This window comes from Zalophus californianus, chromosome 17 (genome assembly GCF_009762305.2).
Source record: "Zalophus californianus isolate mZalCal1 chromosome 17, mZalCal1.pri.v2, whole genome shotgun sequence".
NCBI classification, from domain to species: domain Eukaryota; kingdom Metazoa; phylum Chordata; class Mammalia; order Carnivora; family Otariidae; genus Zalophus; species Zalophus californianus.
In genome coordinates this window covers 46,756,759-46,780,384 of record NC_045611.1, presented here as the reverse complement: position 1 = coordinate 46,780,384, position 23,626 = coordinate 46,756,759, and the positions used below count along the sequence as shown (strand labels likewise).

Sequence of the window (23,626 nt, the reverse complement as noted above, 5' to 3'; positions counted from 1 at the left end):
AAGTTACTGACAACAAAAACAATTTACATCTATTGAGTGTTTACTACATGCCAGGTACTGTTCTCAGAGCTCACAACAACCCCAGAAGGTAAGCACAGTTACTGTCTTGATTTTAAAGATGAAGAAATCAAGGCTCAGAAAGATTTAAGTTACTTTGTTATGTTGCAAATGACAGACAATCTGACTCTAGAGCCACCCAAGGAGGCTGCTTTCATAATTAGCATACAAGTAAAGCCGGTACTTGGCTTGTTGTAAGGGCTCAATGTGAACTATTATCATGGGGAAGAAGGTGGGAAGGGCTTGGATGCGCCAACACGGAGCCTCCGGGTCCCCTCCCCAGTTTGCTTTCAGGTAGCACAACTTGCCCTCTTCTCTGGCCTGACTCTGGTCTACGAGTGGGGCTCTTGGGACAGACAGTTCTAGAGAAGCCTGGCTCAGCCATCCCAACGCCAACCTCATGGGACACAGAATACTTCTCTACTGAGCACTTAGGGAACTGATATGGACTCAATCTAAACTCAACTCTCTTGAAGCTGTTTATGCCTAAGTCCAACTTACCTTTGGGAGTAAAGAACAGTTTAAGATGACTCATAAATTTTGGAAGAATTCTAAAATTCCCTCCTAGCTCTGGTGTCCTGGAGCTTGAGAAATGAATTACTTGCTCAGCTTCCAACCCCCTTTCGTAGGTAATGACTTTAGTCTCTTCCTTTGCCGCCTAGACAGGCCACCCTACATAACTCTTTCTCTGCTCTGGGCTGTTTCCAGTTTGCACTGTCCTCCCCAGTAGGCCCCCATTCCACGTCTGAGGACATCTGGCAACAAAGCCCCAGGAGACCTATGATGACGACTTGGGAGGTCAGGGACTCCCCACCCACCTACAAGCTCAGGACCCACATTTCTCAGCACATTGTCGGGGTGGGCCTCCTCAGCCCTCTGACATCTGCTTTTGTTCCAGGTCTCCCTTCCACTGTGCTCGTCTCTAGGGGTGGAGACTCACCAGCACTGTTGGCCTCCGACTCCAGCAGGTGGATGTCATTGCAGTCCGCCAGCGAGTGCTCCAGGCAGAGCTGCAGGAAGCGGGCCTGGGTGCGAGTGACCCGCTTCAGAAGTGACAGCAGGGCCACCGTCTGCTCACACTCATTCCAGCCCTTGAACCAGCCAGCGAGGATGCCCACCTGGTCTCGGAACATCATGGTGCCAGGCCTGGGGCCAGGGTGGAGGGGACGGCGGTGGCGAGGGCCAGCGCCGTCACATGGTCTCGGCTTGAGGCTCCTGTTACCTCTCCCCTGAGGGCCAGGGCTTGGGGACGTTCCCTGGCGTGGTGGCAACGGGCAGTGGGGGGAGGAGGAAACCTGCTCACATCGGGGGAGGTCTTGGTCCAGCCACACCTCTCCAGGCTCCTAGAAAAGGAAGCAAGGGGGTCAGACAGAATGAAAGGGCTGGAACTACCGTGGTTAGTGGGGATTGAGGGGGTAAGGAGGCTTCATGCCTTCCTCTCTCAGGGTATCTGCTCTACTAAGCCCCCAGGGAGAAAGATGAAGCCAATTACCAGATACTAAACCAAATTTCCTTCCAATCTCCAGATCCAGAGAAAAGGCTTGATTGGGATTCAGATAGACTAAGGAGAAGATGCTGCCTAGCATGCCCGGCTGTCATAGGACCAAAGGAAGCAGAGTAAGTTGGTAGGATTTTCCAGAAATGGGAAATAGGAGAAGCTGCACACTACAGGGAAAGATCTGAATTAATGGAGACGTGGTCCCAGGTGACACATGACCCCCAGCACATGCCTTGACATTGCTGGTCTCTGGCCACCTCTTCTGAGAGGGGGGGAGGGGGCCTGCTCACCTGCTAAGAGGACTCCATGGAGTTTATATTATTTCAGTCTAAGACTCACAAAGCTAAGATGTGAGTGGATGATGGGGTGGCGATCCCAGTGGAGATCTCAAGTATCCAGATAGCTAAATGATCAGTAACTGCCTCAGTGCCCATGGGTAGGGGCATGGACAAAGGCTTTTTCAAAGATTTCCAACAGGCTGGAGGATTCACCTCCTTCAACCCAACTCTGCCACTCTGGAAAAGGTGCAGCTCTGACCTCTAAGATCCCACTCATCTCTGCTCTGAGGTGAGTTTCTCCCAGACATCTTCTTCATTCCCCTGAAGGCTACTCCTGACCCAAGCTGCCTGGGTTGGGAAGTCCCCTTGGCTCCCAAAGATGCCAGACTATCACTCAGACTCCTAAGAGCACAAAGGATGCCAACCTGAGAAGGGTCATATCCAAAGTAAAAAAAACTCCCAAGCAAGAAACTGTCCAAATTCCTCTCTTAGACAGGAACTACACAGGAGCTGTGTTAACTGGGCAGACAACAGGCCTATTCTGCAGTTGACTGATTTCTGGACACTACTCTGAGGCCTTTTTCTAAGTGTCTTGAGCTCTAGGTCTCCACTCACATTTCCCTGTCTCTCCTGCAACCAGTGCCTTGGCTCTATCCCCAAACCACATTTGGCTCTATCTCCTTCTGGCTGCCAAAGGACTGAGAACTCCACACAAAGACCCATTGAACCTGCTGGGCTCAGGTCTTAGGGAGCTACTGCCATCTCCCTGAACCTCCATGCTCCCGCTGAAGAGGGCTGTGAGGTACATCTGAGGATGCCTGTGACTCACCTGGCAGATCCTCTGTGAGACACCTGAACAGATCAAACTGCCCCAGATGTCAATCCCTTTGGATATAAGGAAAAGTGTAGGGGAAAATGAAACCTTGTTCCAAGTTAAACAGACCTCCCAGATATCTTTTTTTAAGTTTATTTACCTTTTTATTAATCTCTACACTCAACGTGGGGCTTGAACTTATGACCTCGAGAGATCGAGATTTGTACACTCTTCTGACTGACCCAGCCAGGTGCCCCCGGAAATCTTTTTTAAAAGGAAATCAAATGTTGCCTCCTGGCTTAAATCCTCCAAAGACTTCCCATTGCACTTAAATGAAACCTAAACTAAACCTGAACATATCATGGCCTACAGGGCCCTGCAAGACTCTGTGGCCTCTCCAACCTCATCTTGTACCAAGTTTTCTTATTCACTGGAATCCTCTTCCCCCAGACCTACTTATGGCTGGCCCCTACTTGTCACTCAAGTCTCAGCTCAATGTTACTTCCTCAGAGAGAGCTTCCCTGACCATCCAATCTAAGGAGTCTGTCACACTAATGCTATTTCTTCTATATAATTTGACACCCTCAGGTATCATTTTATTTTTGTTGTTTCTCTTTCCACCAAAAAGCAAGCTATATGTCACCCAGTGCCCAGAACAGTGACTGGCACATAGATGGTGCTCAATATGAATCTGTTGAAAGAATGAATAAAGAAGGTAAGCATGGAAGTCACACTTGAGATTGAGCCTTGCGGCAAGAAGATGATAGAAGGAATGGCCCATGGAATGGTAAACAGATTTAGAAACCTTGTCCTAAGAGAAAAATTTGAAGGCACTGAGGAAATTTCCTCAGGGGAAGAGAAGACTCAGAAGGAATGACATAACTGACTTCTAATATCTAAAGGGGTAGCACACAGAAGAGGAATTAGACTTGTTCTTTTACTCCAGAGGATAACCAGGGAAAATAGCTGGAAGTGAGAGGTGACATGGGAAATGTTGAGAGTCAAGAAAATTAAGTTCTAGTCTTGCCCCAGACACTGATTCACTTTGATCTTTAAGCTAGTCTGCTTCCCTTCTCTGCAATGTGTAAGATAAGGAGCCAGACTGGATCAGACACAACAAATGGGTTTTACTTCACAGGTTAGCTCCAAACAACTGGTAGTGGCTGCTTGGAGCACTGTGGTGAGAAGGATCCTGAAGAAATGAAGCAATAGGAATACCCATCAAAGGGCAATAATTAATAAACTGGGGACATACCTCACATGATGGGATACTGTGTAGCTATCAAAAACATGCTTGATCCCGAGAGCAGAATACAAAAAACACAACTATATATAGTGTTTGATCTTTAACCACCAACCTGCAGGGATGATCAAAAGCTCCACAGTAATATATACAATACAATGTCATTTTTGTAAAAAGAAAATAAAAAGCCATACAAAACCCCTTATGTATAATATCTATACATGCATGCGTATAAAGAAATGCATATAAGGACACACCCTGGGCTGTTCACATTGGTTACCTTGGAGAGAAGAAGGAATTATTAACTATCTTCATATGACTTTGTAGCATTTCACTAGTTGCAAGTAAACACATATTACTTTTGTAATTTTTAAATAATTTTATTTGAAAAAGTTTTCAGGTTGCATTCTACTTCCCAGCTCAGTGAGAAAGAACACTGTGAGTGATTATCAATGTTTGCCCTGAATGCAGGATGGATGAGTGGTAGTTCACAGGCCTGAAAAAATCAGTTTCCCTTCCCAGCTCCAGCATTTTGTGGCTTTCAGCCCCACGGAGACAGCAGCTGCCTCAACATAAGGAAGAATTTTAAAATAATGTATCTGTCCAAGAAAGGAACTGGCTGCCATGTGAGGAGGTAATAAGCTCCCTGGCTGATGGAAGTGGTCAAGTGGAAGCTAGATGAACATCCCTTGGGAGTGGGAGGGATTCCTTCACTGGGTGGCAACTCATAAGATAGAAGGACATGTTACTATTTCAGAGGGAACATTTGTGACGAGAGGTTTGATATGCCAACAGCATTTACGGCAAAAAGATGACCAAATCCACAAACAGACCAAAGTTGTGCACTGTCTTTCCCATGAACTTTTACTGGTTTGTTACTTTTCCTAAGCAACAGCACTGTGCCCCCTAAATAAGCTGCTGACCAGCTTCTTCCCCCAAATAAGCAAAGCTGCGGAACAGACCAGCGTCTCAAACGTGACATTTAATAATAAGGCCAGGTTTTGAATGAAGCAGGCTGGTGAGGACTATGGTGAGTTGGAAAGTACATACCCTGTCTAAAGGGAGAAGTCACTTATTTTAGCTCTAATCAACTGCTGCCTATGGGGGAATTTGGGTCCAGTATTGTTAGGTCTTAGTTGTGTGTGTGTGTCTTTTTGTTTTTGTTTTTAAAAGAGGAACCAGAAATCAGGATTTTTAAATAAAATTCCCCTATTTTTAAATGTTGGAAACAAATTCACATTTAAACAGCAACAATAAACCACTATAAGGAACAAACAAAGCTTGTGGCCTGCAGTCCTTGGAATAGATGGATGCAAACTGTGAAAAGACCAGGAGTCTGGAACTATCCTTCCCTCAGGCCTCTCCGGTTTATACCTTCAAACCACCCAGCTGCTCGGGAACATGACTGGCCGAGAGGATCTAATGCCCAGCAATGGCCCTGACAATTCTCAATAAACACTGGGGGCTTTAGAGAAACAGTCACTTTTAGGACAGAAGGATGCTAGGTGTTTGGTCTGGATGGTGACTGGAGGTGAGGACTGTATGGCCTTCTTCCATCGAAGGGCTAGAGGTCCCCAGCTACCCCCTGTCCTGGGTGCATGGCAGCAATGAGAAGGGAAGGCCTGGGTTGGTACGATGGGCCACGAAAGAGGCATCAGCACTGACTATTCCAAGGCACTTTACTGTGATGGATTCTGGTGGATCTGCTTACCAAACATCCATTCCCATCTTCTGGTACCTTTGAAAAATTAACTGTCTTCCTTGGCTCCAGGAGTAGACATAGAAAATCTACTGGCCAAGGAAAGTCTTCACTGGATTCCTGCTGGAACTACTAGGGACAGTAAGTTCTCCATTAGAGTTACTCAGATATACAACATCTCCTGACGTTACTGGTTGCCACTTCTGCTACCGCACAGGGACAGCCTGTCTCAGAATGAAGCTAACTCAGATGAAAGCAGAGTCAAGAGATAAGGGGACAAAGAAGGAGACCCGTTCACATTTGAAGACCTGGATCAAATCCAGCTAGCCTGAAGCCTCTCACCCCAGACTTTTCAGTTATATGGACCAATAAATACCTTTCGGGCTAAGGACAGTTTGAGTTGTGTTTCTATCACTTAAAGTTGGAAGAGCCTTGACTGCTCCCATACAAAAACAGAATTCACCAGTGCTCTGGTCTTGTCTTTGTATGACCAAAAAACAACTCCCTCCTTTGAGGCAAGACACTAGAGGGGAACCGCTATGGCAAAAGCCTCTCAAACAGTCCAATATTACTGCTGCCATATTTGGTCTCTATGGGACCAAGTAACCTTTGGAAGCATCTACCAACCCTGGAGGGTGAGAAATGAAGCCAAAATTGGCTAAGAGGTTGTAGGAAAAACTGTTCACTAGGCTCCCTTCCTTGGCTTCAAGCAGCAAGAAGTGGTCCACAGATAGGAGGTGCCTCTGCAGGTCAGCTCTCCTCACCTGGAAGCCAGGCTGTGGAGTCTGATATGGCCGAAACCTGGGCTCTCCTACTGATACTTGCTGTGTTGACCTTAGGCAAGTAACTCAGTTTCTTCCTCAGTGAGGCTTGTTATAAGAATGAAATGAAACAATGTATATAAAAATACCTACCATGATCCTTAGCATATCTTCCTATAGCACCGATCCTGTCATATGTTAGGCCCTATGCTAACACCTTTCTGTGGATGAGTTCATTTGATTCTAAAAACAACATATATGCTGTATTTCACACATATACGTGAGATACACATGTATTACACACATCTCTACAGATATACACACACAGTACTATTCTCATTTTACAAATGGAGAAACTGAGACACAGAAAAGGTTAAGTCACTTGCCTAAGACTACACACAGCTCAGACTTTCAAGGCCAGATAGTCTGGCTCTTGCTTATTCCTAAGAATATTACAGCCTCCTATAAGTTCCCTTCCACCTAGAAAAGTTGGGCAAAAGGTACACCCTTTAATAACAACATCTCTAAATAAGGGGGGTCCTATTAGCCTACTTACCCATTCCTAGCCCTTCTATAGCACCCACCTAGGCCTTTCAGGAATTCATACTTCATGAACAAGGTAACAGGCTAGTTACCTAACGTTAACTCACTATCCCGACTGGAGAAGAACAGGAGAATGTCAGATGCTAAGGGAGCTCAACTTCTCTTTTGTAAAGACCAACCATTATTTTCAGAAACTCCTGAAATATGTACACAAAATATGCATACTATTGCCTCAGCCAAGAATGAGGCTTTTGTATGAATAGTTCTGAGGAACAGAGGGAGAGGAGGGGAGAAGCCAGGCAGGGCCTCCTGGAAGATAAGCGCCCCCTGGGAAGCTGTGGGAAACCCTGGAGTAGAGAGGAAGCTGGTACCCCTTCCCCCTTGCCCCCATGTATCGCTCTCTTTCACTCATCCCACCCTTAAATGTGTTGACCCTTCCCCAATAAAACAGTATCTTTATCTCTTTCCTTTCTCTATACTTGTATCCTATCACTTGATAATCAACTCCCACAGATTCAACTATCACCTTTCTGTGGACAACTCAGAATTTCTTAAAGTCATCTTGGACTCCTTTCTCTTCCATAAGATCTATTCCTCTGGTCTTGATAATTCTTTTTTTCTTTCTTTTTTTCTTTTTTATTTATTTATTTGACAGAAAGAGAGAGAGCACAAGCAGGCGGAGAGGGAGAGGGAGAAGCAGGGTTCTCGCCGAGCAGGGAGCCTGATGTGGGGCTCAATCCCAGGACCCTGAGATCATGACCTGAGCCAAAGGCAGACGCTTAACTGATTGAGCCACCCAGGTGCCCCAGTAATTCTTTTTTTTTCTTAACGTCAGCTAAACATGCCCTCCTTTTTCTTTCCTAAAACTCAAGTGGCTCTGGGACCACACTGTCTGGGCTGGAAACAGAATCCTACCACTTACTACCTGTGTAACTTTGGGCAAGAGATTTCACCTTGCTGTGCCTGTTTTCTCATCTGTAAAATGGGTTTAATAATAGTACGTACTCTCACAGAGTTGTTAGCTATTATCATCCTGGATTCCTCTCTTTCTCTAATCCCATCATTAAGTCCTGTTTTCTCTATACCCAAAATACATCTACTTCTCTGATTTTTTACTGCCACCACCATATTTAAGTTACCATCTTTTTTCATCTGGACTAATGTAATGCCTCCTAATCTACCTCCTGCTTCCATTCTTACCCGTTTTCCTTGCAAAAATCAGTGAACATTCTTTCAAAAAAAAAAAAAAATTCAGATCATGTCACTGTCTTGCTTTAAAAACCCTCTAATAGCTTCCCAAGTCTCTTAAATGAAAATGTAAAATTCCTTACCATGGCCCACAAGGCCCTACATGATCTAGCCTCTCCAATCCCCTGCCCCCTCTCCCTCACACTGGTTTCCTTGTTGTTCCTTGAGCCCAACTCAGGGCTTTTGTCGCTGTTGACCCCTCTACCTGAAATGTTCTTCCCCAGATCACCACATGGCTGGTTCCCTCTCATCAATCAGATCTGGGTTCATATGTGTCCCAGTCTTCCTCATCTCCCCAAGAAGGAGTTTTTGGTCTGATATCATCGAAAGGTATTTCTTTGAAGGCTGCAGCTCTTCCAGAAATGCCTAGACTGTAAGATCCATGAGGGAAGGAAAGACTGTGGCTGTATTATTCACTGCTACATTTTCAGTTCCTAGCATTGCACCTGACACACAGCAAGCACACCCTCACTGTATCTGTGAAAAATACCCCCCCCACCCTTGCAGCAGTCCTTTCTCCACATCAAACAATGCTTAAGATTGGAATGCCCCACTCCAAGATCATCCCACAACTGGTGTCTTCTCATCTTTCAGGTTTTCAGGCTCAACTGTCACCTCCTCAGAGGCCAATTCTAACCACCCCAAATATAGTGGCCACAGCCACCCTCTTTTTCACTCTATTTATTATTATTATTTTTTAAAGATTTTATTTATTTATTTGACAGAGACACAGCAAGAGCCACCCAGGCGCCCCAGTAATTCTTTCTTAACATCAGCTAAACATGCCCTCCTTTTTCTTTCGTAAAACTCAGGTGGCTCTGGGACCACACTGTCTGGGCTGGAAACAGAATCCTACCACTTAACTACCTGTGTAAGAGAGAATGTTCACTGATTTTTGCAAGGAAAAGAAGGGTAAGCTATTAGAGGGTTTTTAAAGCAAGACAGTGACATGATCTGAATTTTTTTTTTTTTTAAAGAATGTTCACTGATTTTTGCAAGGAAAACAGGGGTAAGACTGGAAGCAGGAGGTAGATTAGGAGGCATTACATTAGTCCAGATGAAACACAAGCAGGGGGAGTGGGAGAGGGAGAAGCAGGCTTCCCGCCGAGCAGGGAGCCTGATGTGGGACTCGATCCCAGGACCCTGGGATTATGACCTGTGCCGAAGGCAGATGCTTAACGACTGAGCCACCCAGGCGCCCTTCACAGTATTTTAATTCCTTCACAGCACATATCACTGATTTCTTTTGTTTATGTATCTTCTCCACTCCCCCATCAGAATGTAAGCACCACGAGTTCCAAAACCTTGACTGTTTCATTCACTGCTATATGTCCTGTACCTATAAAAGTGCCTCCATAAATTGTTTAACTGTTGGAGTTGAGATTTATACACTGTATACACTGTTGTTCTGTAACTTGCCCTCAATCAGACTCTATTCAACAAATTTACACTAACACAAACAAAACAAAACCCTACTCAAGGTAATTTACCTAACCCTCTCACAAAGTTCACAGTCCGGAAAACCCAAAGCTGAGGTACAGGATTGAACACCACTATTCCTGGATTCCACTATCCTACCGAGGCTACCACCAAACCCGGGCAGTCATCTCTTCCCTGTCTCTATCAGTGAGATCCCAAAGGAAAGTCTGGTTGGGTCAGGCTAACCATAAACTCTCTCCGGATCCAAACCATCACAGAGTGGAGAATGACTGGGGCTGGAGAACAAGGGAGGAGGGGGACTGCCACCAGTACTCAGAAAGGTCATGAGATGGACTCACAGCAACCTCAGCAAGCAAGAGAGAATTCCAGGGTATAGAACCCCAAACACGTTCCTAAGGATCTTGTTATTTCACACTTATTCAGGAAAGAAACTGTTTTCAAACTGGGGCTCTTGGGCAAGAGTTCTCTTTCCACTAAGGCTATTAAGGAAGTAGGATCTAAGCCTGGGGTTGCTGAAGGCCATCTCAGTCACTACAAAGTAGAAATCTGTTGAGGATGAAGCTAACTCCTTGGAGAAATGGGCAGAGATTACTGAGAAGATTGTCTGAATTCCTGGATGAAGCTAGGTCTGAAGCCAACCCAGCCCTGGACTTTTTAGTAACATGAACCAACTAATTCTCTTTTTTGATTAAACCAGTTTGAACTAAGGACTAAGGTTCTTTTATGTTTTTGGAGTCCTGGCTGACATGAGCCATTTATTTATTTATTTACTTACTTACCATTTATTTTTGATAACACTGAGCACTTATACGCAGAACATTGTTCTAGGTACTTTATATATATTAACTAATTCAATCATTGCAGTAATTTTATAAGATAGAATATCATTATTACTTTCATCTTTTAGATGTGGAAACTAAGAACCAGAGAATTTAAGTAATTGTCCTAGGTGACAAAACTGGTAAGTGACAATGTGGGATGCAAATCCTGTCTGGCCCCAGAGTCTGCATACTTAACCACTATGCTACTATGCCTCACTGCACCCAACCCTATCTGAACAGAAAATCCACTCTATGACTCACGGGACTATCATCTTGGGATGGACAGGGTCCAGAGGCCTTCCATTTGTGCCACTTGTCTTCAATTTCATCATTTGTAAAGTGATATTAATTGTAGCTTACCTACCTCATAGGGTTCCTATGAGGAACATGAGGTGAGAATACATGTGAAGCGTTTAAACTGTGACTGGCAAATAATAACTACTCAATAAACAGTAGTCATTAATATTATCACTCTATGGGTCACAAAAGTGCAGCTGGCAAATACAATACAGATGGAAGAGATCTGTTTTCTTTCATCTCTGTCCTTTAAGAGAAGAGAAGAGATGCCATGGATGGGAGATGAGGAGGCCTTGTCTTTGACCCACTGCAAAGCTGTTAACTCTGCCTGGAAGGCTACTCACCACTGTCCCAACTCCTGTGGAACATCACCGAGCCCAATACCACCTTTTCCTTTAAGTCTTTCCAGATAAAGGGCTCCTTCTTTCACTGCCAAATTTCCAAAGCATATAATCTGTACCTCATGTTCTGCCCCATGTACCTGCCCAACCCCTCTAATGTACTGTGAGCTCACTGAAGGCAGGCTCCAGTGTTTATCCTGTGATCTCTGTTTCCTCTTCTCGATCCTAGACAGAAACAGAATCCCTCAGAGAAAGCTGAGAGCCCTGTGGAGGCCCCAGACTTATAAAGGCTGTGAAGCCAACCAGGATGGGGTAAGGCAGGTCACCAAGAATAGGACCTAAGGCAGCTCAGAATCAGGAGTGAACACAAAAAAAAGTCCCTCAAATAGCAGTGGGAGGGGCAAGACAGCCTCTTCTAGGAGGAGAGGCAATGGGGGTTGGGTAGAGAGAGAAGACAGGAGGGGGTGGGGAAGGTGTATAGAACCTGAATGGGGAGTAAGATCTGAAAAACTTAGAGATTTCTGGCCAAATGCGAAGGAAGAGCTGCCCATTCTCTGATTCCCACTGTGGGATTCAGAGACAAATAAGACACATCCCAGTACTTTCCAAACTTGCTAGTCCAGTGAGGGTGAGTGGACAAGTACATGAAAAACTACAGGGAGAAGGTGAGTGGTGCCCTAAGAAGTAAAAAGGAGGACTCTGGACAGTAAGACACAGAGAACGAAAAGACCTGAAGGTGCCCTAAAGGGAGGGTGCCTATGTGGAGAGGAACAGATGAAGATTAGAGATGGACATAGGTGTTCAAGGAGATAGCAATTTGAAGCAGATGCACCAAAGGCTAGGGTATGGTGTGGAGGGGCAGCCAGAAGGTAAAAGTGCTGAGGAAGACCTGAGAAGAAATCATTCAAAGGTAGAATATGAAGTAATTGCTCACAGAGTGGGGTGACCTCTGAGAGAAGCCAAAATCCTTTCAAGGAGGGCGAGGAGACTTTCTGGAGGGTGGATATTTCACAAAAGGGACTCTCAGGAAAATGGGGGTGGGCAGGAGCGCAGAGGCATACCCTGAAGCATCTTTCAGTGGGCTTTCTGTGGCAAAAGGGAAATCCTCTCAGGGCGCAATGGTTCTCAAATTCAAGCATACATCAGAGTCACCAGGAGGGTCCCTAAAAACAGACTGCTGGGTCCTACTCTCAGGTTTTCTGGTTCAGTAGGTCTGGGCTTGACCCCAAAATCTGCATTTCTAACCCGTTCCCAGGTGATGTTGATGCTGGTCCAAGGACCATGCTTTGAGAACCACTGCTACAGGGGAAGGGATTCTTTAGTGAGGAGACCCTCAAAAGGGAAAAGGAAAGAGAAGGCTGCTGGAAAGAAAATGGGGGGAGTCCTCAAGAAGTCTCTAAGGAGGGTGTTAAGGGTCTCTCAACCTCCGAAGGGAGGAGGAGTCTATGAGGATGAAACCTAAGAAAAATGGCCTGAGAAGTCTCTGAGGGTTGAGATTTCAAGAGGTGAGGCTGTCTCTTGAGGATTTTTTTATTAAAAGGAGACAGTGGAGGCTCTCAGGGCTGAGGGGAGCCTGGAAGATGCTGGGGGCCTCTGAAGGGACAATGGGGGGAAGGAGGTCCAGATCTGAGAAGGATCTCTAAGTTGATTTCAAAGGAAAGAGAATGGAGGTGGTGAGAGGGCATAAATAGGGATCCCAAAGGGGTAAATCTGATAGGGTCCTGAATGGATGAGGATGTCACAGGTGGAAATGAGGGAATGTTCCAAAGAAGTCTCAGAAAGTGCTGGGAGTTAGGTTGTTGATGTAGAGCAATTTTGAAGAAAATTCTCTAAAGGGTGTCTGGGGGAGGTGTGGTCTCCTGAGAGAGATCTTGGATGTACTGGAGCATGATGGCAGAGGTCTTTTCAGGAACTCCTAAGAGAGCTCAGGTGAGGAGAAACCTCTGAGTAAAGTGTTCGAAAGGGTATAGTATGGGAAAGGTGGGTCTTCTGAGTGGAATATGGGAATGTCAGAGTAGAAGGTTTTTCAGAAAGAATTCTGGGACTTTCTAAGAGCAGGAGCTGTTATTTTGAGGGAAGACTGAATGGGGAGGAGGTTCTAGAGGGCCTGAGGGCACCTGTGAAGGAGAGTTCAGGGAGGGAAACCTCTAGGAAAAGTATCTTTGTAAGGCAGGAGGTCTCTGAGCAGTGATTCAGTGGGTTCTTGGGGGTGTCGGAAGGGTCCTGGGAGAGATTTCAAGGGCTTATCCCAGGAGGGCTTGAGGGGTTGCCGAGGTCTCTGAGAAGATGTGAGGAGGTCTTAGAAAAACTGCATCTCACAGAGGTCATGAAGAGAGTCTTACGGTTTAAAGGGTTTTGAAACTTCAACTAAACATCAGTCTAGAAAGGGGGATTTTCAAGGGTCATCTAAAGAGGACTCTAGAGAGCATCAGAGACTACAAGGGACCTTTTTGGAATCCGGAAGAAATCTGTGGAACATGTGGTGTAGGTTACCGGGAAAGAGTTGGGGTATGTAACAGGGGCTGTGGAAAAGCCTTCTGGAATATGGGATAAGAGTTCTCCAGGGATTTTAGCGAATCTCTGGAGGAATGTTTGGGATAAGTGAGTGTGGTCTTGGAGGAAGATTTTTGGGGTATGTGAGGGTGATCTCTAGGGCATTTCAGGCTGGTGAGACTTGGGGGACCTGAAATCTTTGGGATCTGTGGAAGAGTCTTAAGGGATGACTTTGTTGTGAAGGGGGAGTGTGTATGGGAGATGGCTGGTGCGTGGGGGGTGGGTGGTCCCTCTAGGTGAATTTTGGGGATGTGAGGACACTTCAGAGAGTCTCTGAGGAAGACTTCCAGGGTATTATCAGGGACATTCCAAAGGACATGGTGGCGGGGAGGGGGCTCCGAGATTTGGGGGCCATGAGTGAAACGTCTCCCAGGTGATTTCTGGTAATGGGGGGGTAGGTAGGAGGGAAAATTTTGGGGACCCGTGAGAGGGAAGACCTGGGGAGATTGTGGGGATATGTGAAATAGGTCTCTGGGGAAGATTTCCGGAATGTGCGGGGTCTGGAGGGGATCTCAGGGAGACTGCAGGAGATTTTTAGGGCTTATGAGGGAGGCTCCAGGAGGAGATATGACACACATTGTTGGAATAGATGAGGAGTGGCCTCCGGGGAATATTTCTGGACGGAGGAGGATGGGGGATCTGGGGCCAGAGAAGGGGTTCGCTGAGGAAGATTTCCGAGACCTAAGCCGGCGTCTGGACAAGACGGTGGGGACGTAAGGGGGGGGGGTCTCGGAAAGATTTCGGGCCGGAGGAGCGGTGCGGGTTTTCAGGGGGGCTCTAGGGCGGGTTTGGCGGGGCTGTGGGAACGCCCTCCAGGGAGGTGTCTGAGGCAGACCTGCGGGGGGGTCACACGGGGAAGGTCCCCGGCCCGGCCCCTCGCGGTCCCCAGGGTGTGAGGAGGGTTTCGGAGGAAAGCTTCCCAGGCGGCCTGGGCGGGCGACTCGGGGGTCGGGGGTGGGGGATTCTCTCGAGGGCCGGGACCCCCGAGGCCCGCGCTCGCCGCCGCCCGCTGCTCGGGGTCCCTGAGGGGGCGGGGCCGCCCGCGCGGCCTGGGGCGCCCTGAGGCGAGCCCCGCGCGCCCCGACCCGCCGCCGCCCCGCCGCCGCCCGGGTCTGCCCGCGACTCACCGCCTCGGCCTCCGCCGCCGCCGCCGCCGCTCGGGCCTCCTCAGGCCCCCGCCGCCGCCGTCGCCCCCTCTCCGGCCCGCGAGCTGCCCTCCCTCCTCCCGCACCGACCACCGCCGCCGCCGCCGCCGCCGCCGTCGCGCTGCGTCACCGCGCCGTGCGTCACCGCCCCTGGCCCCGCCCCGCCGGGGCCGCCGCGCGCCGGCATTAGCTCACGCCGCGGTGACGAACGGCGCGCCCGCCAACGGGCGGCGAGGGCAGTCCGAAGGGCGGGAGGTGTGCGCGGAGAAAGGCGGGGTCCTGGCGGAGAGGGGAGCGCTGGAGGTTGAGCGAGGCCCCAGAGGCCCGCCCCCTGCGCGGTGGGATTGGTTGGCCGCGGGGCTGACGGGCAGTCGGCCCCGCTGGGGCCTCGGGGCTGACGGGCGGGGCGGGGGCGGGGGCGGGGCGCGCGCGGCGTTGCCATGGGCAACGGGCGCGGCGGAGCCAGGGATTGGGCCTCCCGGCCCGCAGGGGGCAGTCTCGCGCGCGTCTACCTCAGTGGCCGTGAGCTAGGTCACAATTCCTGAATCTGGTGTTCAAGGCCGGCCTCCCCGCCCCTCTTGCACCGCCCGCCTAAGGCCTGGGCCCAGGTGGGCCCGACCGGCCAGGTTACGGTTTGGCGCTCAGGCTTCTGGAGTCACAGCTCTACCACCGCAGCCCTCTCCCAAGTGGGAATAGGATTGAAAGAGACGATGCGTAGAAAGCTCTTGGCACAATGGAGGCCGTCAACAAATGGGAGTTGTTGCTTTGAGTATTGTAATCTGTTCATTCCACAAACTTCCCTGGATCTGGTGACTAAGCGGAGCGGGGGCCCTCACCCAGAAGGTGACAGAGACATGGCGTGTTAGAGGAACTCAAAGAAAATGCGGTCGGGGTGGACGGAGTGTAGAGTTCCAGGCAAGGAGTGGTGGGAAATGAGCTGTGGCCAGATGTTTGCTCACTTGAGGGAGTTTGGGCTTGTTTTGAGGACACTAGGGAGCCATGGAAGGGGCTTCAAGCCAGGGAGAGTCATGGTGAGTTGGGCGTGTGGAAAGATGGCTCTGGCTCTCATATGGAGCGTGGATTGGAAGGAATAAAACTGGGGGCTTTCAGTACAGGGAGGCAGTTGGGGTGGGACAGGGGCGTTTGCACCCGGACCGGACTGTGGGAAAGGGAGGCGGTGTGGGTCGGGAGAGACGCCCAGGAGGCTGAGTGAACCTGCCTTGGGACTGGCTGGCCGCAGAGCAGGGTGAGAGGGTGAAATCTTAGACAAGACCCCTGCCTGGGGGGTTAGGGGTTGGTGGTGCCTCCCTGAGAAGGAGACCCAGAGGAGAAGCAGGTTTGCAAGATGCTGAGTCCAGTGTGGGCCACCAGCAGTGGGGGGCTGGGTGGTGGCACAGCACCGGGTCTGGAGCTTAAGAGAGAAATTGGGGCTGGAAACCAAGATTTGACGATCATCAAAGATGGTAATGAAGCTGTGGGTGTTAGTGATCTAGCCTGGAAGGATACAAAGGATGAACGGAGACAAGGACTGGACAGAACCCTGAGAAAGGGGGACACCTAAGGTTTGAGCAAAGGAATCGACATCTCTCCAAGATTGAGAAGGGGCAGCCAGAGAGGAAGATGCAGTGAGGAAAGGTCATTTCAAGCCAGGGGAGGGGATATCACAAACCCCATCCATTACCCCCTACATTTAAGTAAAAACCTTCACAGCATATATAGTAGTTCCATAGTTAACAGTTCATTTATTCACTCAACGATATTCAAGTACCTAACATAATATTTGTCAGGTGGTGTTCAAGGTTCTAGAAACTAAACAATGGAACAAAGCTTACATTCATGCTTGAAGCTTACATTCTGGTTGAGGGGACATGATAAATAAATACAATGTGACTTGGTGGTAAGTGCTACGGGGAAAAATAAAGCAAGCTGAGGGAATGGAGTGATGAGGTCAGCACTATTTTGGGGAGGGAAGGTGTCTTGGATCAGGTGAGATTTGAGCAGAAATCTGAAGAAATGAAGGGGTAAATCATAAGGGAAAGAGGGTTCCAAAAAGGGAACAGCAAGTGCAAAGGCCCAGTGGCAGGATTATTCACAGAACCACAACGAGGATAACATGGCTGAAATGGAGTGAGCAAAGAGGAGGGTAGGAGAAGACAAGGTCCAAGTGGTAATGGAGGAGGGGGAAAGACCACCAGATAAAGGCCACCGTAAGGACTCTAGCTTTTATTCAAATAACATGGAAGCTGTAGGAGGGTTTTGAGAGAGGAAGTATGTCATCTGCCTTGGGTTTTATTAGGATCCCTCTGGCATTCCTGTGAAGAATAGAGTATGGGAGGGGGAGCAGGGGAACAGTGAGGAGTTTGCCGCAAGAGTTCAGGCAGGTGATGCAGGTGGATGGGACCAGGGTATGGGCCGTGGAGGGGGGAGTTGGGCAGGTTCTGGTTACATTTCTTTCTTTTTTTTTTTTTTTTAAGATTTTATTTACTTGACAGAGAGAGACACAGCGAGAGAGGGAACACAAGCAGGGCGAGAGGGAGAAGCAGGCTTCCTGCCGAGCAGGGAGCCCGACACGGGGCTCGATCCCAGGACCCTGGGATCATGACCTGAGCGGAAGGCAGACGCTTAACGACTGAGCCACCCAGGCGCCCGTCTGGTTACATTTCAAAATGAAGTTCAGAACTGACAAGTTCTAGTGTACAATGAGAGGAATGAGACAGGTTAAGGATGACAGTCATCCAGGTGGAGATGTCAGCTGGGCAGCTGGATGTAGGAGTGTAGAGTGCATGGAGAAACCCAGGCTGGAGAAATAAATAGGGTATCCCCTTTGAAAGCCAAGAAACTGGATGAAATCAAAAGAGGATGGTAGGTGAAAAAGAGACGAAGGATTGAGCCCCGGGACACCCCACCGTTAAAAGGAAGAATCAGCAAGAGAAGCCAAGAAGCAGCAGCTAGAACACTCGGAGGAAAACCAGGCCAGGGTGTTGTCCTGAAAACCAAGGGAGGAAAGTGTTTCTTCAGGGCACAGAGAGGGATGGATGGTGTCACATGCAGCTGACAGGGGATGACAGAGGAAGACTGATAATTGACCATTAGGTCCAACACCATAGTGGTCATTGGTGGCCCCAACAAGGGTACTTCAGGGGATGGGGACAGGAGTAACAATCTGCTGGGAGAGAGCTGAAGAGAAAATCAGGAGGAGACATTGGAGGCTGCAAGTGTAGATGATTCTTTTGAGAAGTTTTGCTGAAAAGGGAAGGAAATGAATGGGCAGTGCTGGACGGAAGATAGGGTTCTTCGTTTTTAAGAAGGAAGACAACCCCACGTGTAGGCCAAGAGGAAAGATCTTAGTAGGGATGGGAACATTGATGATGCAGGGAGGAGAATAGCTCCAGTGACACCCGTCAGTAGAGGGGGACAGGGCGGGATCCAGTGCCTGTGGAGGGCGTTCTGGAAGGCTACAGCTGGAGCCAGCATGGCGGGCCAGCCAATGGGGACCTGGGACCTGTGAAGAGTCTCTTTTGTTGGCTTATATTTTCTCACTGAAATACATGGAGTTTTCCCATAAATTACTTCCCTTTTATTTCTCCTTTATATGACAGGACATTGTATTGATTTTGGGGGAGGGGAGTTTGTGTATAAGTAGGTTACGTTATCTAGGAATTTCATTTCACAGTGGGATAGGGGGCAACACAAAATGCACCTAATAAAAAAGGGGGTAGCGGTCTGACAGAATTGGACACCGTTGTTGTAGGGCCCATTATTAGGCCCCTGAAGTTGAATAACTGCAGGAAAAAATTCAGCATTACCTGGGTGCTGTGGAGTCTCCATTTCCCCATCAACGCAGTGGGTGGCAGTTTGGCTAGCCAACATCCCTAAGCTCCCCTTTTCTACTCTGGAATCAAAATATTCCAGAGGGCGGACAATCCAGGAGAGCTTCCTGGAGGAGGGGAGGAACTAAAGAGCTCATTGTTATCTACTGTGTATTGAGCATGTCCACCATGCCAGGAGGTATGTGAAGCTATTTTATCCTCACAAGAATCCTGAATCAGAGGGGTGAAGTTACTTAGCTAGGGTCACACAGCAAGGCAGCATTTGAACCCCGGTCTGGGTGATTGCAAAGCCTGGGAGGTCCTGGCAGATGAGGGGAAGGAAGGAAGGGGAGGAGCCCTCTGAGACAGTTGTCCCAGAATGGGCATAAACAGGATGTGGTGTTGGATGAAACCTTTCCCCTGCCCCACACCCCGCCCCCTGCAGCCCTGGTCCCCACCTCTAGAAGACAGCGGAACTGAGAAAAGAAGAGGCCTGTGGACAGAAAAGTCATGGTCAGGGGGTTGGGGGGTGTATGGGAAGGGCTGGGGGCTGGGGCTGGGCCTGGGAGAGTGCCTGGGTGAAGGTCAGCCTGTGGGCTAGTCAGGGGCTGGGAGGGCTACCCCGCTGTGGGGAAGAGAGAGGCTGGTTCCGGGTTTAGCCCCAGGCGAGCAGATCCCCGTGTCTCCTCAAGTGCTCCCCAAGGGCACCTGCCTAGAGGGCTGGAGCCCAGCTTCTGCCCTACACCCCAAATGTGTGCACTGGTAAGGGGTAGCACCTGCCTGAGGAAAGCGCCCTTTCCCTAAAGTACCCAGAGGCGTCCTATGAGCCGTCAGACCCACCTCTTCATGAGTAGATGGAGAAACTGAGGTTTGGGGAAGGGGGTAGGGGGCTGAGACCAGGCCAGCTCAGCTCTTTCTGGGCTTCTCTGGCAGTCCGATTCCCTGGTGGTGTGCGAGGTGGACCCTGAGCTAAAGGAAAAGCTGAGAAAATTTCGCTTCAGAAAAGAGACGGACAATGCAGCCATAATAAGTGAGTGTCATCTCCTCCCTTGGAAGGATGGCAGAGGGGGTGGGGACAAACAAGGAAGTCTGGGCTAGTGTTGCCACTGGATGGAAGGGGCAACTAACCCCTGTGTGCCATTCCTCCCCAGTGAAGGTGGACAAAGACCGGCAGATGGTGGTGCTCGAGGAAGAATTTCAGGTGAGAGTCTGGGATGGATGGGACCCCCAAAAAGGGCAGGGTGGGACTGGGAGAACCAGGGGGCTGGAACTGATGCTAAGAGCCTGAATTTGGGGGCCAGGAAGGCCTGGAGGTCAAATCCCAGCTCAGCTGTGACTCGAGGCAAGAAACTTCACCTGTATGGGTCTCTGTTTCCCCATCTGTGAAATGGGGATACCTGTACCTACCTCATAGGGTCTATGGATTCAATGCTTTCATCCTTGTCATGAGCTTAGAAGTGGGCCTGGCACATAGAATATGCTCAATAAAATGATGGTGGTGATGATATTTTATTGGCACTTAAATGAAAGTTTCCAGATAAGTCAACAAAAAGCCAGGAGAAATCCTTTATAAAAGGGTAGATATCCCTCTTTTTTGCCTCACTGTCTTTATCAGTCACACGGGGATGATGATAAGGCTTACTTGTGTTATGGTAAGGATTTGGGGGGTGGCCCATGGAGGCTGAGGCTGGGGCTGTTTGATAGGGGAGGGGGACTGGCTAGGAGCTGGGCTCTCTCAGGTCCTTTGAAAGGCAGTGTAGCAAAATGGTTACGATTTGAACCCAGATTCAAATCTGAATCTTGCCGCTCGCTATCCGCAACCTTGGACCAGCGTCTTCACAACCCTGGGCCTCAGTTTGCTCACCTGTAAAGTGGGGATAAGAAGAGAAGCTACCGCACAGAATTGTGGGAGAAGTGGATGAGTTGATCTATGTGTGTTTCTTAGACCAGTGCTTTGGCACATAGTTCATGCTTACTTTGACAGTCTTTTCTTTTTCTTCCCCCCTAGAACATTTCTCCAGACGAACTAAAAACAGAGTTGCCAGAGAGACAGCCCAGGTATCCTAGGGGTAGGGAGGGGAGGGTCAAGCCGGGGAGAGGGGGTGATGATGAAGGAACAGACTGGGGGACCCCTTGGATTCTAGTCTTAATCACAGGCTCTGATCTGGGTTTGAGGCCACGAATTCACACCCTAGGACTTTTTGTTTGTATACTAATATTTTATTGCAGAATTTTACACTGATAGTCATATGTGATATTAGAGCTTGCTCTTTTTTTTTTTTCTGTACAAACTTTGTCAGGTTTTGGTCTCATGATTGCACTTACTTCATTAAACAAAAAATGAAATTTTTCTTTTTCAATGCCTGAGAATACTTTGGGAAGCAGAGGAGTCGTTTGACCTTTAATGATGGGGGGGGAGTCCTGTGTGATGCCTCCTAAGTTTGGTGCTTTTTTTTTTTTTTTAATTTTGTGATTATATTGAAGTTTATTTTATTTTTTTTTAAAGATTTTATTTATTTATTGACAGAGAGAGATGGTGAGATCAGGAACACAAGCAGGGGGAGTGGGAGAGGGAGAAGCAGGCCTCCCGCCAAACAGGGAGCCCGATGCAGGGCTCGATCCCAGGACCCCAGGATCATGACCTGAGCCGAAGGCAGGCGCCCAATGACTGAGCCACCCAGGCGCCCTGAGTCTGGTGCTTTTTGTACGGAGGAGCTCTTTGACGTCAAACTCCTATGAAATCTAGTCTGTTTAGATTTTTCATCTCCACTAGGGTGAATTTGGGGTGCCCCAGCATTTTGACCCTACATCTCAGGCTCTCGATCTCAGCCAGGACCAGCTCCCCAGGTGTCTGACATGTGCGGTTGCACTGGGCCCCATGCACAGAAGGGAGATTCAAACACAGACGGGGCTTAGTGCTCTGCGGCTGCCTGCCATCTGGAAATTTTTTATGGTTTTATCTTTGAATTTGTGTTTTGTGTAAAGTCTGATGGGACAGTGGAGCATGTGTGGGGGCTTGGAGCCTTCTTCGGCTCACACATGTTCCCTCCTTCGGCCCTGGACAGGTTCTCCCCTGGTCACTGCCCTACCCAGTGAGTGCTTTTGTCCTCTGTCCCTCGCAGGGGGCCTGAGTGCAGATGGGGGGAGGGTCAGAATCAGGGTCAGGGTTGGCACACCTCCCCCCCTCCGCATGGCAATTTCAAGGGTCTTTCTGCGAGCATCTGTACTCCCCCTGCTAGTGTCCCCAGGCCCAAGAGAGCCTGACTTGAAGTAACAAATTTTAAAAGACCATGACCAGTCGGGAGAGAGACTGCGGAGGGAAGGGAATAGCTTTTCTCCTGCCTTTTGAACAGCAGGCCCCACATTTCCATTTTGCACTGCGCTTGGCAAATGATGGAGCCCGCCCTGGTCTCAGGCCAGAGGTCTAGAGCTCTGGACGGTACCACGTGGTACTTGAGCCCTTACACTCCGGCACTGAATTCCCTGGGCTCAAATCTTTCCTGTATCCAAGAGAACCTCGTTAAGAAAACCACGGGACCTCGGTTTTCCCATCTGTAGTATGGGGATAATAAGAGCACTTACGTTAGAGGGTCATTGTGAATCAAACAAGCACCTACCATGATTATTTTTCATCCTTTTGTGTTTGAGGCCAGTATCCTGGGGTCTCATTTGTTAAGCCTAGCTTTTCAGACTCAGGCAAGATTTTGAGATTGTGGACTCAGGTAATGGGCATTGGGCTCCAGGTGGAAGTACTGAATTTGCATTCCCTTTCGCTGGTGTAGGTTCGTGGTTTACAGCTACAAGTACGTGCATGAGGACGGCCGAGTGTCCTACCCTTTGTGCTTCATCTTCTCCAGCCCCGTGGGTAAGGCACGGCTCTCCCTGTCCATCACAAGAGGGTCTTAGATTCTGTGCGTGGGGTGTGCAGGAGCATGTCCGTGGGTGCAGGTATGTGTGACTGGTGTGAGCGCGTGGCACGTGTGGTGGGTGGGGGCTGGGAGGGCAGCGGGGTGGAGGTGGGGACTCAGATTCCTTAAGGGCCCACCCATCCTCCTGAGTCCCAAGGTGTATAAGCCAGTTAACCTCTCCCTTTTACTTAGAAACTCCTGTGTGGCCTCGAAACCATCTCCAGGGACCCTCAGAATAACAAGCCCCCCCCCAAACAAGCCCCAAAACTCTGGGTATAGCAGCAAGAGACCACCTTAGAACAGCTCTCAGGACTCTGAAAACTTCAGGGCCTACATGACATTGCTAGGGCCTTAGTGATAACCGGGGTCCCCCAGTTATGCTCTTTTCTCCTCTTTTTCCTACAGGCTGCAAGCCTGAACAGCAGATGATGTATGCAGGGAGTAAAAACAGACTGGTGCAGACTGCAGAACTCACAAAGGTCTGGGCCTGGGGCTGAGGCTCCCCAGGGCTAAGGAGGATGGGCTGAGGGTCTGGGCTCCTGTTCTGAGGGGCGGAGGGGGTCAGAGTGTTCACCCCCTCGGTTCCTGAGTGGGTCTTAATGTGGAGAACTCTCCCTGCCCAGGTGTTTGAAATCCGCACCACTGATGATCTCACTGAGGCCTGGCTCCAAGAGAAGTTGTCTTTCTTTCGTTGACCTCTGGGCTGGAGAACTGGATTCCTGATGTTGGAGTCCCTGAAGAAACTGGGAACTGGGACCCCTAGAACCTGAACGTCTGAGACCCGACAGAAATTAAAAATGCAAGAACTCAGAGATCCTCAGTTCTGTTTCTGTTTCTCCTTGTGAGCGCTAGCCAAGGGTCCCTGCAGTACCGGCCTTAGGCCAGCAGAGGGCAGGCAGACCAAGTGGATGCCCGCTGAGTCCCAGGAGGAAAGCGGGGGGGAGGTACCTGTTTCTCGGAAAGAAAGGGAGGGACCTGTAGGGTTTCCTGGGGAGGAGTTGGCGGGGGGAGGGGGGTGGTTTCCGGGAGGAATTGGAAAATATCCGAATCCAGGAGGCGGCACTCCTAGGGGAATAAGGACACCTGGGTTCCTGAGAGTGAAGGAGGCAGAGTGCCTGTTTCCTCTCCTCCCCACTTCCCACCCCAGCTCTAGGAGCTAGCAGGCATTAGC

At 49.2% G+C, this 23,626-nt stretch overlaps 2 protein-coding genes across 4 annotated transcripts in view; one reads left to right on the top strand and one right to left on the bottom strand.

Annotated features, from left to right (window-relative positions):
* Window positions 1–14,778, bottom strand: part of SAMD4B (sterile alpha motif domain containing 4B) — a 35,763-nt gene extending 20,985 nt beyond the window's left edge. Inside the window, exons 1-2 of the mRNA XM_027617536.2 lie at window positions 14,721–14,778; window positions 998–1,400 (exon numbers count right to left, since the gene is read on the bottom strand). Of these exons, the coding sequence (XP_027473337.1) occupies window positions 998–1,193 (196 nt within the window). The 5' untranslated portion in view covers window positions 1,194–1,400; window positions 14,721–14,778. The remainder of the gene's footprint in view (window positions 1–997; window positions 1,401–14,720) is intronic.
* Window positions 14,779–15,328: 550 nt separating this feature from the next.
* Window positions 15,329–23,272, top strand: GMFG (glia maturation factor gamma). Of its 3 annotated transcripts, XM_027617541.1 has the most exons (8): window positions 15,329–15,581; window positions 18,993–19,060; window positions 19,481–19,577; window positions 19,699–19,748; window positions 20,556–20,605; window positions 22,330–22,412; window positions 22,861–22,934; window positions 23,079–23,272. In XM_027617541.1, exons 2-8 carry the CDS (start codon window positions 19,058–19,060, stop codon window positions 23,148–23,150), a joined length of 429 nt encoding a protein of 142 aa, XP_027473342.1. In that variant the 5' UTR covers window positions 15,329–15,581; window positions 18,993–19,057; the 3' UTR covers window positions 23,151–23,272. The 3 variants fall into 3 exon arrangements, with proteins under 3 accessions (XP_027473342.1, XP_027473343.1, XP_027473341.1); XM_027617542.2 differs by lacking the exon at window positions 18,993–19,060 and having other exon boundaries at window positions 15,331–15,581; XM_027617540.1 differs by lacking the exons at window positions 15,329–15,581; window positions 18,993–19,060 and adding an exon at window positions 15,652–15,769.
* Window positions 23,273–23,626: the final 354 nt, after the last annotated feature.